Source organism: Cinclus cinclus, chromosome Z (genome assembly GCF_963662255.1).
Source record: "Cinclus cinclus chromosome Z, bCinCin1.1, whole genome shotgun sequence".
In the NCBI taxonomy this organism is placed as follows: Eukaryota; Metazoa; Chordata; class Aves; order Passeriformes; family Cinclidae; genus Cinclus; species Cinclus cinclus.
In genome coordinates, this window is record NC_085084.1 from 70146164 (window position 1) to 70163555 (window position 17392).

A 17392-nucleotide genomic window follows, 5' to 3' on the forward strand; every position below is an offset into this window, starting at 1 on the left:
GGCTGGGGGGAGGCAGCCGGGCCCGGTTCGGGAGAGCCCCCAGGGCTTTGTGTGCTGGGCAGGGCAGAGGGAGAACCCCCGGGCTGCGGCTGGAGCTGGGGGCGGGCAGCGCCGGGGGAAAGCCATGGACACACGGCCTTGGCACCCATTTCTCCTCTGGATGCGCTTTGCAGTTTTCGTCCTGCCCCTCCAGCGTGGCCCGGGCACCCTGAGATCCTGACACAGCTCCGGCATGGCCTGGCACAGCCCCTGAAACTTCTGGGTGAGGTTTTAACTTTTCCAATGCTCAGATAAGACTTACAGACCTTTGATCCTTCCTGGGGTGAGAGGAGAAAGAACAGAAAGGATACACCAAAGTCGATGAAGTAAAAGCTAAGATTTGGATGGAAGGAGAATGAGGAGACGCCATGAAGGTTGGCTGAAAAATCTTTCTGTAAGTTACAGGGGTGGACTGTACTTCATGAAAAATGAACCATGGGAAAAAAAAGAGAGAAATGGGGGGTGGAGCAAGGTGTAAAGTGCTTGAAGAATCCTTTGCCCCGAGGAAAAAAAGGGGATCTCTGTTCCTGGGAATGAAGTATGAACAGAGAGAAGTGAGCTGAACAGAACTTTTGCCTTTGTGTATCCAATCCTTAAAAGTAACACCCCATGACTTTTTAACATGGCCCGCAACTCAGTCCTGGAAAGACTGTAAAGTGGGAGGAAGTTCATGACAGCAGATCCCGGGCTGCTGTTAATCATGAAGAAGTGAAGTCAAGAAAGAAGTGACAATTTCCTCTCTTGGTAAAAAATCCTTATAGCTAAACAAAAAACTCCTGTCCCTAAAGTGAACTGAAAAAGATTATTTAAGTAAAGAACTGACTGATGTGTCCCTGTATGCTGTTAAGCTGTAACAAAAGGGAAAAGAGGAACTGGTCTGAAAATCTGTTCTGAAGTTATTATTATTATTCTTTGTGTTGTTAATAAAGTTTTTTTTTTCTTTATTCCCTTTTTAAGTTTTAAGCCTGCTTTACTTTTACTCCTAATTCTATTTCACAACAAAAGGTAAATATATTACAATTGGCGAACCTTAAGCCATTACAGATACAAGCCTAATTTCTCTCTCCTTTCCTTGCAAGACTTTTTTTCCCCCCAAAATTTACAGCAAAATCTAAAATGTTAACATGTTTAACATTTTTGCATCTCAAAGGAGTATTAGGACTAAACCCATCTGAAATAATTAAACAGTTTTCCAACAGGTTTGTATGGTCCACGGCTATTCAAGACACTATAAAATGCATTGTTTACCAGCACATAACTTACCCTCAGCATAGGGCCATTCTGGAACACATGAGGTTCATCACAAACTACACAGTATTCATTCAATACTGGTATCCGCTGCTCAGCAAATTCAATAGTCTGAGAACAATGAAAATGAGAATAACAACATCTGCTTAAAAATAATTAACAGTCAGCTCATGCTCCACAGTGTTTCATAAATGAATAGGATATTACATCTTACCTGCACAAGAAAGCCACGGTCTCGCACCGGAATGCATTTTGCACCATAATTTTGCTGCAAGGGAAAAGTTGAGGCAGTTTCAGTGTTGGAAGACTAATTATAAGGAAGTGGTACAGCATTTGTAAGTTTTTGCATGTAAATATGTAAACAATTTGCATCTAAAGAGATCTCTCCCTTGCGTGAACCAGACATTACAAATGATCGATCAATCCTTTTACTGCTTACTGCGTATGGGGTAGGTGTTTATTATTTCTTTCTACTTCTTAAATCTGATGAAGATTTTTATCTCACCACCTGAGAAACTTTAATCTCAAATGAAAACACCAGTGCCTTCACTCCATCCTAATAAACTGATGCTTGGTAACTTCCACTATGTTTTCACTGCATATTGCCTATCCAAATACGGGCTGTATGTTAAGGCTTGAAAGACTACTGTAACTCAGTAAGGCTGCAGACATTTTTCTTTTATATGTACTAAGGTCTCACTTCTGCTAACACTGCACAAAGAGATCTTTATGTTCAGATACTATTCAAATTCTTTTAGCAGACAACAACATAAGTTAGAAGTAACTTCTGTTACAAGAGTCAGTAAGATTCCAACTTCTCTCTAGATTGACATCTATTTCAATAAAACCTTGATTTGAATGGAATTAGATCAGCTCTATTTATAGTGTTTTGGCTGTTTTTTAAAATAGGTTTTTATCCTTACATTTCTCTGCTATTTAATTAAAAGCTTAACTGCTTTTCCATTTCTCTTCTGAGCAACAGTCCTACTTGTATTCATATATGAGACTCTATTATTTAACTGTGAATTGAAGAGAACTCAATATTTTGATTCATCACTTCTACATTCCACTGATTTCAAATTGCAGTTAGGCACCCAGGTTACCCATATATCTGGTGCCTGCAAATAAAATGTGAAATAGATGCCCTTCCACTAACATCAGTCAAACTATATCTGACTATGTATGTGATCATCTTCCCTCAAAGTAAGTGCATTGAAGCAATAAATTATGGATAATTTTTATAAGCTGCCAAACAGGGCAGCTTTCTTTCCTATCAACCGATAACATCAGTAATGAAGCCTACTCAGCTCTTCATTATCTTATAAAAAACAGAGGGACTTTTCCTGTTAATGTCAGGAGCAAAAAGCCTTGCTGTGTTAATACATCCTCTGCTGAATCAGAAAAAAGTGCATCTCTAAACTGCAACAAGTAGAAAGTCTGATTGCACATCTTAAATTAATTTTGAGGTGCACACCACATAAATCAACCACACAGTATACATATAAATGACCTTACAATAGTGCCTCCCTGCCTGTAGATCTGAAGACGATAGCTTAAAGGTTACTAAACTAAATTACTGTGAAACATAGCACACACAATGTAATTTCATATTTTAGAATGCACTATTTTAAATATATGTATGGCATCTGAAGGAAGAATTAGCTTCCAAGGTACTACCAGGCAAAGGGAGTGGAGAGAACTATTTTCTAAACAATTCTCCCCAGATCCAACACAAAAACAGGCTGTTGCCTTGAAAGACTGCAAACAAACCTACTCTTCCTTCTAAAGTAAAAAAGCCATCTTTTAAGAGGCACTGGCAGAAGAATGGATTTTGAATCCTCCTTAAAAAGCTGACTTCATTGCTCGTTTTCCAGTATATCCAATATAGTTACTAACATATATCCTAAGTATTAATGCCCTCGAACAAAAAGCATAATAGCACATTTAGAAAATAACAGGAGGAAAATGAGGAGAATACTAAAAAAACATTACGCACAGCAGCTTGTGAAGGTGATGATGAGGATGGTGTTAAGATACCAATAAGCCCTGAGGTAAGAGAGAGCCTCCTGCTCTCTGCCATGGTGGACTCCTTGAAAGGCTCCATTTTGGATGATTTAGGGGCATTGGAGTAAGTCTTGCTGAGCAACTTGTGATTCTTCAATCCATCCAATTCTTCCATTCTAAGGTTACTGGAGTAGGATCTGCTTAAAAGTTTGTGGGGCTTCAAGGTGCTGTTGTGCTCACATCGAGGATCCCCAGAGCACGACCTATTTAACACCTTATGGGGCTTTAAAGTGATGCACTCCTCCTGCTTGACAGCTGCAGAGCAAGCACGACTCAGCAGTTTGTGCGATCTAAGAGCCATTGTCTGTTCAGCCCTAGGGTCACTCGATAACGAGCGGCCAAAGGTTCTGTGAGATTTTGTGGCACACACATCCTCTGCCTTCACTGTGCTAGAGCAAGTCCTTCTCAGTAGTTTGTGAGTCTTGGAGATGCCATCCTGTTCTGACTTCAGTTTTGATTTATTTTTACCACAGCCAGGTGGAGGATAACTTGGCGACCTTAGAATAAAGAGGATGGCAAAGTTGGAGAATAATCAAAATCCTGGCAAATCAAGCAAGATCACACAGATGTAAACACTTTTAAGCATCAGCTGTCTGTATGTTTTTCACTGGTGATAAATGCAACACAAACTTTTAAAATATGAACAATTTTGTATAAAACATCTTCTAATACCAAAATAAACAACTTACTCATATTTACACATGAGCTTATCAATCAAAAAGACAATTAACTACTTAAGTAGAAGTTAGAGCCATGATCTTACAGCTTTTTCTAAAGGTCTCTATGTCTCAAAACAAACCAATTATTCAGGAAATTTTCCTTGAAATAAAATCCACCTCTTATAACACATGGTCCTTATCAAAACTGAACTTTTCTATGTAATGATCACGGCATGATACCATGAAAGTTATTGCATTCTGGACACAGAATAACAAATTCTATGTTCAGATCCAATGGAAGATATAATGAACAGTGAAACTTGGAGATACTAAATTTAATTCAGATGAAAAAGACATTATTTTAAAAACATCATAGTAACCAGGGCACTTTTTGAAAGACAAATTTATACCCTTCTTTCTGGTTATAGACAAATTCTAACTCTGTAAAACCAGAAATAAGAATGTGAGAGACCTAATTTATGAATGCAGAAAGTAAAGAACAAAAGGTTTTTATGAAACAACATTCACACAAACTGTCACATTTCTGTAAGGTTCACATTCGCCTGTCCTTGCAAAGAACATGTAACAGGTATGCTGAATCATTTCCCTATGTTTTATAAGTAACACCAGTCTTTACAGTTGTAAGGGGGGCTTTTTGTGGGTTTCTGTTTGGTTGCTTTTTGTTTTTATTTTGTTTTCATCAAATAGAGAAGTAAAAACCTGAGGGGAGAGGCTGGCAGGTTTCCCCACCCTGTTAGCAAGTGCTGACAGTGGAGGATGGAGGCTGCTGATTTACTGTAAGCAGCTGGCTCACTGTCATCCGCCTGGAGATGGGAGGTAGGAATGGTGCCCTGGGGACAGAGAGGGTCCCTGCATTTGGGCTGAGCCATCTCTGGACTTAAGCTCCTAAACCAAGAGTAAAAAGAATGGGCTGATTTTGTATGCCCCTTCTGAATAAAAATAAACCCCAAGCTACAGCCTGTGCTTGGCAGTGGTGTGTGGTGTGGTAGGGAATGGATAAGATTTCTACTTAAAAATATATCTTTCCTCCTCTACATTTGAATAGACAATCTTTTGTCATCTTTGACATTCCCTCCTTTTTCAATCTGAGTGATTGCTGTATTCTATCTCTTTTTCATACCCTGAATTTAGAATGGCAAAATTCATAAAAAGAAGGAATATTCAAAGAAGCATTCAATTAATATTCAGTAACTGAATTGAAGGGGTGATCTGTCAACTCTCCATAATCAGGAAAACACACTAGAGTAAATAGTAACAACCCTGAAATAGGTAAAATCAGAGCCTGGTTCTACATATGAGTATGAACAACTGGCAGAAATCGTATTAAATTCAAATTCATTCAAACTATTCATAAACTCTTTCTTACGCTTTCTAATGCCTTTCCTCTTTGAAATTCTGTGCCTGCATTTCAGAAGTGGAAAACATTAATGTAGTCAAATACTGGAGAGGGGAGGGTGCTCGGCATCTTCAGAAATCAGTCTTTCATTAATGACCATTATGACCATTAATGACCATTTAATTAATGACCATTCCAGTTTTAAAAAACTAAATATACAAACTCCTGTATAAAGAAGAGCTGGACAAACACAGTTTTTTAAAATATATATAATATATGATATGCATATGTATTACTTGTGTATATATATATATATATATATATATATATATAACGTGCATTTTTACTCTTGCTATTCAAGCAAAGATAAAAATAAAAACACAAGTTAAAATAAAATTAATTATTTCCAGTTCTAGATGGAACGTGGCTGTTTCAGAGAGTAGGGCACTGAAATGCTATGACTTCTAATAGTCTTGGAAGGTGCAGCAGTTCACTTGTGATGTCATGCAGTGCAAGGACTGGAAACCCATGAGATAAGATATAAATAGAGAACTTCTCCATGGAGAAAAGTCAAGATTTCACCTTGCAAAGTCTGCTGTAGATTTTGAAAAGTTTATGGTGATAATAGCTCTTTTTCCTTGCAATTACCTGCGCAATGTAGAAAAGATGTGCAGAGGGGATTTCACCTTTTTGTCAGACACCTTCTTATTGTGCGTACAGTTAGATTTTTCTTTACTGTTCTTCCACTGTTGTGTAACAAACGTCTGCATGATTCTGAAAATTAAGACAGAAAAGAAAGGTTTTCTTATCCTAGCCAGGACACACTAATTTTAATACTATGGTCTCAGTGGTCACCATGCAGGTGACAATGCAATGTCTCACTCTACAGCTTTCTGTCATGTTTTCTGTCATGTACATGGATTAATGACTGGGAGCCCCACCTTCTCAAAAACCCGTTGTTTCCACATAGAACTAATTTAACATGGGACTCTTAATGAGTATACAGTGTAAAGAACCACTGCAACTGCAAAACTTAGCCAGACTAAACCTCTTGTGGAGATCTAGAGACAAACAGAGTCAAGAGCATCAAATCCAGCTATAGGGGTCTGCCTCTCACATGACCACAGGCTACTGCATCTACATGGCTAAGCAGAACCTTGTTCTCTGACTCTAATCTGGCAGTGGGGGTCTTAACAGTAATAAAAGTCAAAGCAGGATTTGGTGTGGAAAAGAAATATCCCATTGCCACAGCCATGAGGGAACACTGGCCTCATGGGTATTTTTATTCCTGCCCAGTTGTGAACTGTACAGCTGTGTTCTTGGAAATGTCATATGGGAACCTTTAGTTATTACCTGGTGCAAAAATCACAGAGTAAATAGCAAAACCTTTTAAAAGTATTCATTTCAGGGGAGCATTTCTATTTTATTTCCTTCTAAGTCATGTACCATTGAGATTTTAATAACTTGCCCCATTTGTAAGATTGTGAAAACGTTGCACTGAATTTCTTAAAACACTAAACAGGATTTTTTTCCCCTTCAGGGGTTTCTTAATGTTGCAATGGTGAGATACTTAAGCCTATATACTTAAAAATTTATTACATGTACAAAAGCATATGCAAAGAGATGACTCAGTAAAATTGTATTAAAATGAGTTGTACTATGACCACATGAAACTGCAAATTTTTTTGACTATTCTTCCATCTTGTCCTCTAAACACGGATGGCCTAATTACTGTGGTAATTCCTATCCTAGAGGCAACCATTAAAGCATAGCCCCCTCAGGGTATGAATGAAGCTCAAAAAGACTCCTGTTTCAGAGGCTTCACCATCTCAGCAGAAACATGAAACTGAACATTACTAGATATGGTCTCTATAACTTTTATTGCTTACTTCCTAAAAAGCACCAAAGTGACAGAAAATAACACAAACCAGGTTCTCATCAGCAGCTGTCAAACCCAAACTTAAAATGGTAAATCCTGACTTTTATTTAATGAAAAAAAATTATTTAATGAAAAATAACTTCAGGATAGTTTGATCCAACAACCAACCTGACCACATGAATTTTAATCTGCTTGACATGGTCTGGAAACTAAAGAATGCAGTATTTGCCTAAAAGCAAACAGGAGTTTGTACTTTTCTAGACTTACTTTTTCAGCTGATGTCCCAGCCCAAATCTCTCCTTGGTAGAGATCTGAAATACATCCACAGTTGGCACTAGGGAAAAAGGATATTTTGTTGATACATGAAATGACAGCAGTAATGACAAACTCGTGACCACATAAGTCTTATTTAAGGACCCTCTTACGTGGAGCTTGAGTACAGACAATTAAATTGAAGCAATGGCAAGAGTGGATATGTCATCTAAACATATTAAGAAAGAAATGGTCCTTTTTGGAATATCAGCTAATACAATTTACAGTTTAAAAAATGGAATTCTCCCAGATGTAACTCTTCCCACCCATCTTATTTAGAAAAATATGTATTTTTTTTACATATACAATATGCAAGTAGCAAGCAGCATCTGATGAAATGTATCTGGACCAGCAGTTCATCTCACCTAATATTTTTAACATTCTTCCCAAGTAAATAGTCTATACACAGTGGATTCCCTGTGGCTATGAAGAAAGCCCAGACTGAAACTGAATTCATTAGTATCTGGATTTTGTTTCTGAGAGTGTTTTAATACAAGATCCAAGACCATATCTAAGTGCCAGATATGTGAATTCCAGTGGCCGAGGATTATCCTGAAATTTCCTCAAGTTCTGTCCTAACACTGGAATATCCATACTCATGTCAGAAATTGCAAATGTACAGGCTAAAGGATGGAAATTAGCTAGTGGCATTACTAAAATCCTTCAATAACATTTGCTAGATAGAAGTGGCAGATGGAATCCAGCACTTGTTGAGAGAGCTGCAGGCCTTCAAGGCAGGACAACAGCCAAAGCATATTACAAGCATGGTCAGACTGTATACTTTGTATTGCATAAGGTGATAATGACTAAAGCAAAATAGGAAAGAAATTAAAACAAAAAACTAGGGTTTGTTCAGATTTTTTTAGAATGTATTAGAATACATCAGTATTTTAATATTATTCTGACCACTCAGAAAGACAGATTTTATTCAGAATATCAAAAGTCAGTTTTAATTTTGCGTTAATAGATTAAATTTGATAATAAAATACAATATATCTAACTTGGCCATGCAGTTTAACTTAGTTCAGAGGTCAGCAGTTACCTCTTCTCTAATGTTATAATTCAAACAACATCAAACAGAAACTCATCTTTTAAATAGAAACTGATGATTGCTTTTTCAAAAGGGATGAATAATTTCATTAAGTATAGGAACATCTTTGGATTGTCAAATTTCAGACACACTACAGAGGGGTGGTGGGATGGGGAATACTTTAAATCATCATACCTACAATCAGCAATCTTAAAATCAGAGATCTAGACCAATTTTTTTTTGTCTAGACTCTACATTCAGAGGAGACATGCCAATATCTCCACTAGCTGATTCATCCTCTCTAAGACTAGTTTCTAAGGCACAAGGGACAAACTGCCCACACAGACACCACTGAAACAAGCTATTAACTAGAAAAACTATCTAAAATCAGTATATTACACAGCTACATGGTGGAACTCATATCCCCACTGTATTTGGAATGTACTGTGCTCCCATTTCTCACTCAACAGAATGTAGTGTAGCAGAAAAAGATACAGCATAAAATTCTGGCCCCGTATTCTCAAGAAAACAGAAGAGGAATTCACAGAATTAACACAAAAGATGGTGGATCTCACTGTGCTTTGCTAGTAAGTAGAGAGACATGGCTGCAACAGCAGCTGAGCTCATACAACCAGTGTTAGCAGAGCTCTTGCCTGTGGCCCTGCTCCTGCCTTTCTCAGAACTCAGGCACTCCCACAAGCAGTCAGCTGCAGTGCTGGGAACTGTGTTTCCTACCTCAACCTAGCCAGCAATGCACAATATATATTCTTGTTACTTCTCATTTTTCACTGCACGCTGCTCTACACACTTCAACTTCTCTTTTTTGCTGCACTTCTTCATTTTGTAAATTACATTTTGACAGAAATGTTCTGAATACTAATACTGCTTCCTGCTATTGCAAATGCATACTTTAAGATTTGTATATTAACAAAAACAATTGAAGTAATAAACCACAGACATAAAGACCAAAGTCAAGGGGAAAAGAAAATTGGTATAATGAAATGCTTATTTGAGTGAGCAGAATATAGCTTATAGTCAGACTTGTCAGACAACATATCCTATAGAGATAGTTCATTGGGACAGATTTTACTAAACAGGACTGAAAATATCTATTCATTTTCCAGAGGCAGAATTCTCCCACAGATAAAAGCCTGAACTGACAGCCTGTACTGCAAGTCTCCAAGGCTGGCAAAGTTGTTACCCAAAGTGCGTCTGACTTGCACTGTAAAATATATCTGAAGTTGACTCTCGCATATGAATGCTTACCAATCTTCAAAATCAGTTGATTCTTCGTAAGCTGGACTGTTTTTCTCTCATGAGGAACCCTTATTCACTTAAAAATTCTTTCAAATCTTAAGATTCCCAGAATTCACATATTCATACAGAAACCAGAAACTGAAAGGGCAATTACTATGGCCTGACTCTTTAAAGCTGCATGAAGAAGGGCATGTTAATGTGCTGCACAGGTCTGTGTATGTCTCTATTATCAGTTATATCTTATCTGTGCAGATCTGTGTTTGATTTCAAAAATGAGGAGATCACATATTAGGAACTCCTGAACTTTACTCCTTAACCCTGGTTCCCAGGGCAAGCAGTCACATCTCAAAGGATATAAGGAAAACAAGTTCCCAAAATCAACCTATGAAAGTTTAAATTAGATGCCTGTGTCACTAGGAAGAGCCTAGCCATGCAGATATATGTGAGCCTAATTTCAAATCAACAGGACTCCTCTAAGAAATAGAACAGAGAACATGCAGGGTCAAAGATGTGGTAGTGAGTAAGTGTCTACCCCATGGCTGGAAGAATACCCCAAGGCACAGGAAGAATACACAACTGACCAACCTGGACCATTTAGGTACTGTGTAAGTGAACAGTGCAGTCGCACTATTATAGGCTCTGTGCGAATTACATCCCAAGCCACAGCAATCTCCTCCTAGTTTAAGACAAAAACAGTAAAGAACAGACATAATCAGCCATCATGAGGAACTACTGCTTTTTATCAGTCTACCTTAGGTTGCTATAAACACCATCCATCCATTTACCCAGTTGTTTACTCCAGCTTTACACTTTAGACTCAGGACAGATTATAGCACATCAACATCCCCTGAAGAGCAGTGTCAGACTGCATCCAGTTCTGGAGTGAGCTCCTTTAAACCAAGCAGAGGTTTATACACAACACTGCACGTACAGACACATACCCATCTACCAAGAGGTTCTGCTTCAAAGCTGAGCAGCAAAGGAACAAAGAAGACAGAATAGAAATTAGCCCCCTAACTAATAGCAAAGAAACTTTTGCTCCTTAAAATTGCTCTAAATAATTCAAGTTATGATCAGATTTTCTTAACATTTTAGTGAGGTTCAGTAACTGTCTTATGTGCTGTGTGGACCTGCAAATAAGACATATCTATGCAGAAGCTAATGTTGCCCTTAAAAGCTCTCATTTTTATTCTTTATATAGAGGCCAGGAAGTTGCTGCACAGATGAGGTGATGAAGTGTGAAGCTGAATGACACACACAACAGCTAGAGAAGCCATGGTGCCAGTCAACAAACAGCACCACTGTCCCCTTGCCAGTCAAACCTCTCTGTAATTACTGTACAGGAGCACTCCTGACAAGTCCTCTTCCCTTCAGGACTGTAAGAAGTGCTTTCACCTGACTCATGTCTAGGTTAACACAAAAATAATGGTGTTTCATTTATATTTACTAAAACATTTACCATTCACAAAAATATTTGGGAGGAAAGAAAGATGTGGTCATAAAAGCCTAACACAAAATTTTAACAATGTGGTCATAAAAGGAAACAAAACCTTTCCACCATGTATCAATCAATAATGTGACACCCACTTGTGAAGATCAAGTCTCCAAAAAAGGGAAGTATCAGTGGTTGTCTACAGAGTCTGATGTGTAGCAAAATCAAATGGATATTAATGTTCATTATGTAATTCTGCGATTAGATTACTTACATCAAGAAAGCTAACATCAATATGTAGATCAATATCTACATCATCAATGGCTCCATATTCCCTGAAAGGAAATAATTACATTACATTAGAGCTCTTTAAGATACTCCTCAATCCAGGAGTCCTTACAAGATGGAAGATTTTATAAAGGATTATCTTATGTGTAAAAATCAGAATAGTTACAAAATACACATTTACATAGATTGGATCAATATTCCCAGTGGGTGACCATCTGCTGCATTTAAAAGCTTTTTTCAGAGAATCTTGCTTAAACAGGCTAAATCTTTCCACTAATTCCCCCAAAATCTCTCCATTGCTTCTACGTATTTCTGTCTCACATATCGCACAGATGAACAAAGAAAAATTAATAGTCACATGTTGCTCCCATTTATGTCACAAGAACATCCTTTGGTAATGTTCAGAAGTATTTCAGATTAACAGCTAGTAACCTAAGAATAAGCATCAGATAAATCACTGAAGAAAAATACAACACAGCTTGGAAGATGGCCTGTTGTACCTGGGGGATTGCTTCATATATTCAAGCACTTGTTTGTCAAAAATAAAGACTGCCCTCTAATGTGCTCAAGGCAATAGTTATATTTTTTATCTGTTGTGTGTAGCATTGCAAGATTCAGATTTAACATGCATTTCATTGCCATCTGAAATCTTACATTTAAACTGTGACTTTTCTGCCTCTTATTTTCTGACTTGCTCTGATTGCCCTCCCTCAACGTACTTGAAGACTTCTGAAAAACAGAGCTAGAAACAGAGCTATTCAAACACCTAAACAAAAAACTTTTTTCCATTTCATTTACATTACTTAAGTGGACAACTCTGTAAAGGTACTATCTCTCACATTTTCACAGGTTAGGTTCCAGTTACTAGGGTTTTTTTAACTTTAAACCTGCATTTCTATGCTTGTTCTCACAGTGACTTCCATGCTTTTTTATTAAATTTGACTAAGTGCAAAGCAGCAGTTGTGCCTAAATCAGTCAATATGGCAGTTTTGAAATACTAAAATGTAACAGTTTCCTACCAAAGTGATCTCTCAGCTGTGGTAGGGCTGAGTTTGCACTGGAAATCGCTTGAACTCTTGTGAAGTTTGGTGAGGGAGCTCATTCCACCAAAACTCAGCAACCCAATGGTTCTAGAATTCTGGTCAGGGAAAACCCAGGTTCTCTCTCTAGATCAGGTCTGTCCACGCAAGGCACACACAGGGCAGGTGAACAGCAGGATAGGGCCATATTACAGGAGACTTCCCAGCCACCTTTAGCGCTGCTCCAGTGTCACCTCACCCAGAGCTGTACAGGCGCTTGCTGACCTACAGCTCACTGAAAACTGGCTTTGAAACAGGGAAGCTCTCCACCTACTGAATGGCTTAGCCACTAACTTACACAGCAGTGGCATCAGGCTTTTTTTGTTCACTTTCCAGAAGATTCAAACATTGTTATGCAATTTTTATGAATGCAGCCTGGTGTTACTGGCATAATAGATTCAAAAGGCTGTAAACAAGAATGATTTTATAAATTAAACAGAGGAATGATTAAACTAATGGAATAGAAATATTAGTGAAGAATGAATAAGATAAAAATCAGTTTTAACTGTGACTTTCCATACTCACTGAAATCCATTTGCTCCCACCCCACTACTATCCTCGAAGATGGATTTTAGACACAATGCTAACTAGTTTTAACTTCCCAAGCTGACATGAAGAGGAAATTATGTTTTATTCCAACACCTGCATCTTATGATATGCTGTCTACAATGGATTCATCAACACATCTTGATTTTGATGCTCCTAGAGTTTCTCTGGCCATAAACAAGTAAGCAGGTGAATGGATCACTTTCTCAGGGTTTTTGTTGCCAGATTTCTAAGGGCAGTGGTGAAAAGTATGCAGGTACAGAAACTTCACTTTTACATGTAAAACTGACTCTGTGACAACGAGAGATTACTGTAAGAAGGGTCAGCTAGGAAATATGTCTAGGAAATACGTCTCTCAGTCCCTTGTCAGACTCCACTCTACTTAGAGAAGTGGAGCTGCACAAGAAGGATGAAAATGAATGTTTAAAGCTGTGGGGTATATTTCCAAGAATTTGTAAATATTTTCAGCTGCAACAGAGTGGACAAAGCACTGAAGTTTTTCACATGCTAAAAGCAGCTACATGTGCCAGTTTCTAGTATAGGGAGCTCAAGGGGATCACAGTGTTTCCAGTGAAACAGCTGATTCAATAAACTACATGCATTTAAGGTTACATATAATGCTTCCATTTTAGGAGCTTAAAGGAATTTCAGTCATCAGTTCAGCAAATAAACATGTATTAATTTCCTAAACCTATACACAGCTATTCAGATTTCAATTCCCCAAATTCTTGAAGTGCAATAGATTTCCATTTAATTTGAAAATGTATAGCACATCATAGCTGTAGGTATGCTCTCTCTTCTTACTTGGTTTGTATCACAACTTTGATATTTTCCTTGCATCTGTCAGGTCTGTTATATCTTACCTATGTGTTACTTTTATGGAATTATTAAGTTGACAGAAAATGAAGTTTTCTGAAAAATACCTGAGGCATGTTAAAATATATATCCCACACTGACATGCACTATGGCAGAATCATGCACATTCATATATGCCCAACAGAATTTGTGTGCAACTACTCTAAGCAATTCACATCTGACCTAGGTTCCACTACTTCCCTGTGCAGGATGCTTTAGATTCCCACAATTTGAAAACTTCCCTAACCTCTGATCAAACCCTAGATTCTTACTGTCTTTCTCATGATGACAATACAGAGTATCTGATCACTTATTCTACCTACAAACAGCTTTTATGAAGAAGAAAAACTGTTATTGTGTCTTCTCCCTCTCCTTTTCTCCTAGACTAGACAAATCCAATTCCTTCAGTTGTTCTCTAGGGAAAGTATTTATTAAATCTCTTATCATTCCTCTTGTTCACCTTCAGGGCAAAATACAGAATATGACAGAAAAAGAGTTTAACAAGGTTTTTGAGAAATACTGAATAGTAATTTACAACAAAACACAACTGCCTAACTCAAACTGCAAAAGACTATAATGTTTTAGAACAGGGCTGTTCTCAGCACAGCTACTTGCTGAACCACATGAACTAACCATGCTGAACCACAAAAGAACCCCTAAAAACCCAGCACTGATGCTGTTTTGCAGTGCTCCCTCCTTTTGTCACACAACATGCAAAATTCACCAGAAAAGACTTGTGCTTCGGCAGTCAGGGAAGGTCCATATAGAATTCAAAGTCCAGAATATTAATTAAAGGTTCCACAATATAGAAAGGCCAATGCCATACCTGAGAGATACTGCATTAGGTCCATAGATCTCTCTCACTGCTGTTAAATCAGCCTCCAGCTGTGGGTGCTTATGAAGTTCTCCATCGTAGCTAACCTGTTGGGGAAGAAAATATCTTGGGAGTTCTTTATTTCATTTCTGGCACTTGATTTAGACTCTTTAAAGTTCTCTGTAAAATACGTTGCATCAATGCCACACTCAGAAGGAACAAGTTGAAGCCGTGAGGCCACCTCATCTGCTAAATTAGTAGGATTTTCAAAGCAGGCACCCCTGCACTGAAGCCTTGAAGTGTTTTGAGGTTTCTCTTCCTGTTTGTGGGAAGAGAAGCTGCAAAGGACTCATCCATCTGTCCTATTTTGTCCCAGGATTTGTTCTGGGATACTTGTGTATTTTAAAAATGTTAAGTAGGGTAAGAACCAGATGTCCCCAGTCTTGTTATCCTAGTCCCACCATTACAGCACAAAGGTTTGCTTGCTCTTGCTTGTTGTCACACTCTCATATATACTAGACACGGAATGGCTTGGGTGCAAGAGAAGCATGAAACTATTCCCTACACCCAGCACCTCAGCATCTAAATTACATTTTCAGCTTAGTCATCGGCTGCATTCTACCCACCAGTAATAATATGAGATGAAAAAAAATAAATTAGAAGAACATTTTCTCATGTTAAGTATTCCACCAGAGAAGGCATAAAAAAGTATATGTCTAGCCACCAAACCCCTACAAACTCTACAAGAAAAATGGAAAAAGTTATATTCATGCTTTCACTAAAAAGCAAAACCTGTGAGCTGGTTTGGTTGGACTGTATGAAGTAAAATTAATTAATACCCTCCTATCTTCTACAAGGTCCAAAATACCTCTTTGGGCATGTAGCAATCTATTCATCATCTGTCTATTATTACCTTCTTTTCAAGCAAAATGATCCTGACTGTGTGAACCTAAATCTATGTATTTACAACAATTAGAATGACAGTAATTCCACAGAAATGAGATGACCGTAGGATTTGGTCTGTATCTTTGACAAATTCAGAGAGCAAAGCAGCAGAATGTAATTTATCCCTTTAGACCCACATATATATAACCTTATACAGGAATCCTGCAGAGAATTCTTGTTATTGCAGACCACATCCAACTGCAGTACTGTTTCTTCCATCTGTACACCCAAATCTGTAGGAAACTAGTACTATGATGCTTTCAGCTCTGATACTTAGAGATGTGTTTTTCAATTTAATTAAATTTCATTAGTATTAAAATAATAATCAGATGATCACTTTTTTACATTTTAAAATAAGCAGAGAGTAATTTGATCAGACTTAGACCTAGAATTCTTTAAGTATAAGGCAGAGAATTCATCATCATAGAATGGACATGTATTTTTCAGGGATACCAATAATATTAATGACCAGAAGGTTATAAAAAAGTATCCTTCCTTCATTTGGGCAGGCATGTCAGAACAATTTTCCAAGTAGAAGAGCATGAGAAGCAAATCGTTATTGTATTTTTTTTTTTCACTTTAGGCAGGGGGAAACCAATCCTTTTTACATGCTCATTACTCAGAGAAGCATTCTTTAAAGATGCGTAAATAATTGCTGTCCTGCTTCCAAAGAAAGCACAGCAATCATTTCACAAACTGTAGCTGTGGTGTACTTGCCACCTTTGTTGCTTCTAAACCAGATTTTAAAATCAGTCTTATGTTTTAATAATAGTAAAATACAAAAGGAACATTGTGCAGAACACTAAACTGCTCAACATGACTTTTTTTTTCTAACGTAAGAGGCTTTGAGCTCAAAAAAGAAAATAAAACGGTGCTCTGGCAAATTCTAAAACCACAGTATGGTACTTCCCACCCCTGAATTAGTGCCACAGACATATTGATGTATGCAGAGGAGGCTGTCAGAGTTTTGCATTTCTGCATTTTCAAATATGTCTTGTAGCTGAAGCACAAGAGACATGCAGAGAGAGAGCCAAAGGCAGTAGTGTTTCTGTTTTCATCTCTTGTTCTTATTTGCAAATGTAGAAGATAGAGATTCAGACAAAGAACTTACAGAGCTGCAGAAAAGGTGGCTATAAAAGCTAAAAAATCTGGTAACTTTGCTGTGACTGAAAGGTCTGTATTTAGAAAGTCTCTGTTTTTAATCTGAGACCTTATTCAGATTATTTGACAAAAGGTTGCTTTTTAAAAGGAGATTAAGCAATTTACAAAACTAAATCCCATTGAAAATCAATAGGTCTTAGACTATTGAACCACTTAGCTACTTTAAAGTATTTATCCATTAAATCCTTAGGGAGGATTACAAGTAGGTGCCTAGGAAGTGGATACAAACATTTAATTTACGAGCAAAAGGTTGCCTCTTCTTTACATTGCCCATCAAATGCCATTTCCCATCTTCCATGGGCCTCATTTCATCAGCAGCAGCAGCAGCTCTGTCTTTCCAGCTGTAGCCACTTAGAAATGCTAAGAATTATCCCTGACCTCCATCCTTCTGAACGGTATTGCACACAATTACACTCGTGTCTCGTCC

General features: G+C 37.8%; 1 protein-coding gene across 2 annotated transcripts in view; it reads right to left on the minus strand.

Annotated features, from left to right (window-relative positions):
• PARP8 (poly(ADP-ribose) polymerase family member 8) overlaps positions 1–17392 on the minus strand; it is a 114325-nt gene that overhangs the window by 32378 nt on the left and 64555 nt on the right. For both annotated transcript variants that reach the window (XM_062512720.1, XM_062512719.1), the window contains exons 7-14: positions 14872–14966; positions 11552–11612; positions 10431–10521; positions 7514–7580; positions 6016–6141; positions 3284–3848; positions 1502–1555; positions 1303–1398 (exon numbers count right to left, since the gene is read on the minus strand). In XM_062512720.1, coding sequence (XP_062368704.1) covers positions 1303–1398; positions 1502–1555; positions 3284–3848; positions 6016–6141; positions 7514–7580; positions 10431–10521; positions 11552–11612; positions 14872–14966 — 1155 coding nt within the window. The remainder of the gene's footprint in view (positions 1–1302; positions 1399–1501; positions 1556–3283; positions 3849–6015; positions 6142–7513; positions 7581–10430; positions 10522–11551; positions 11613–14871; positions 14967–17392) is intronic.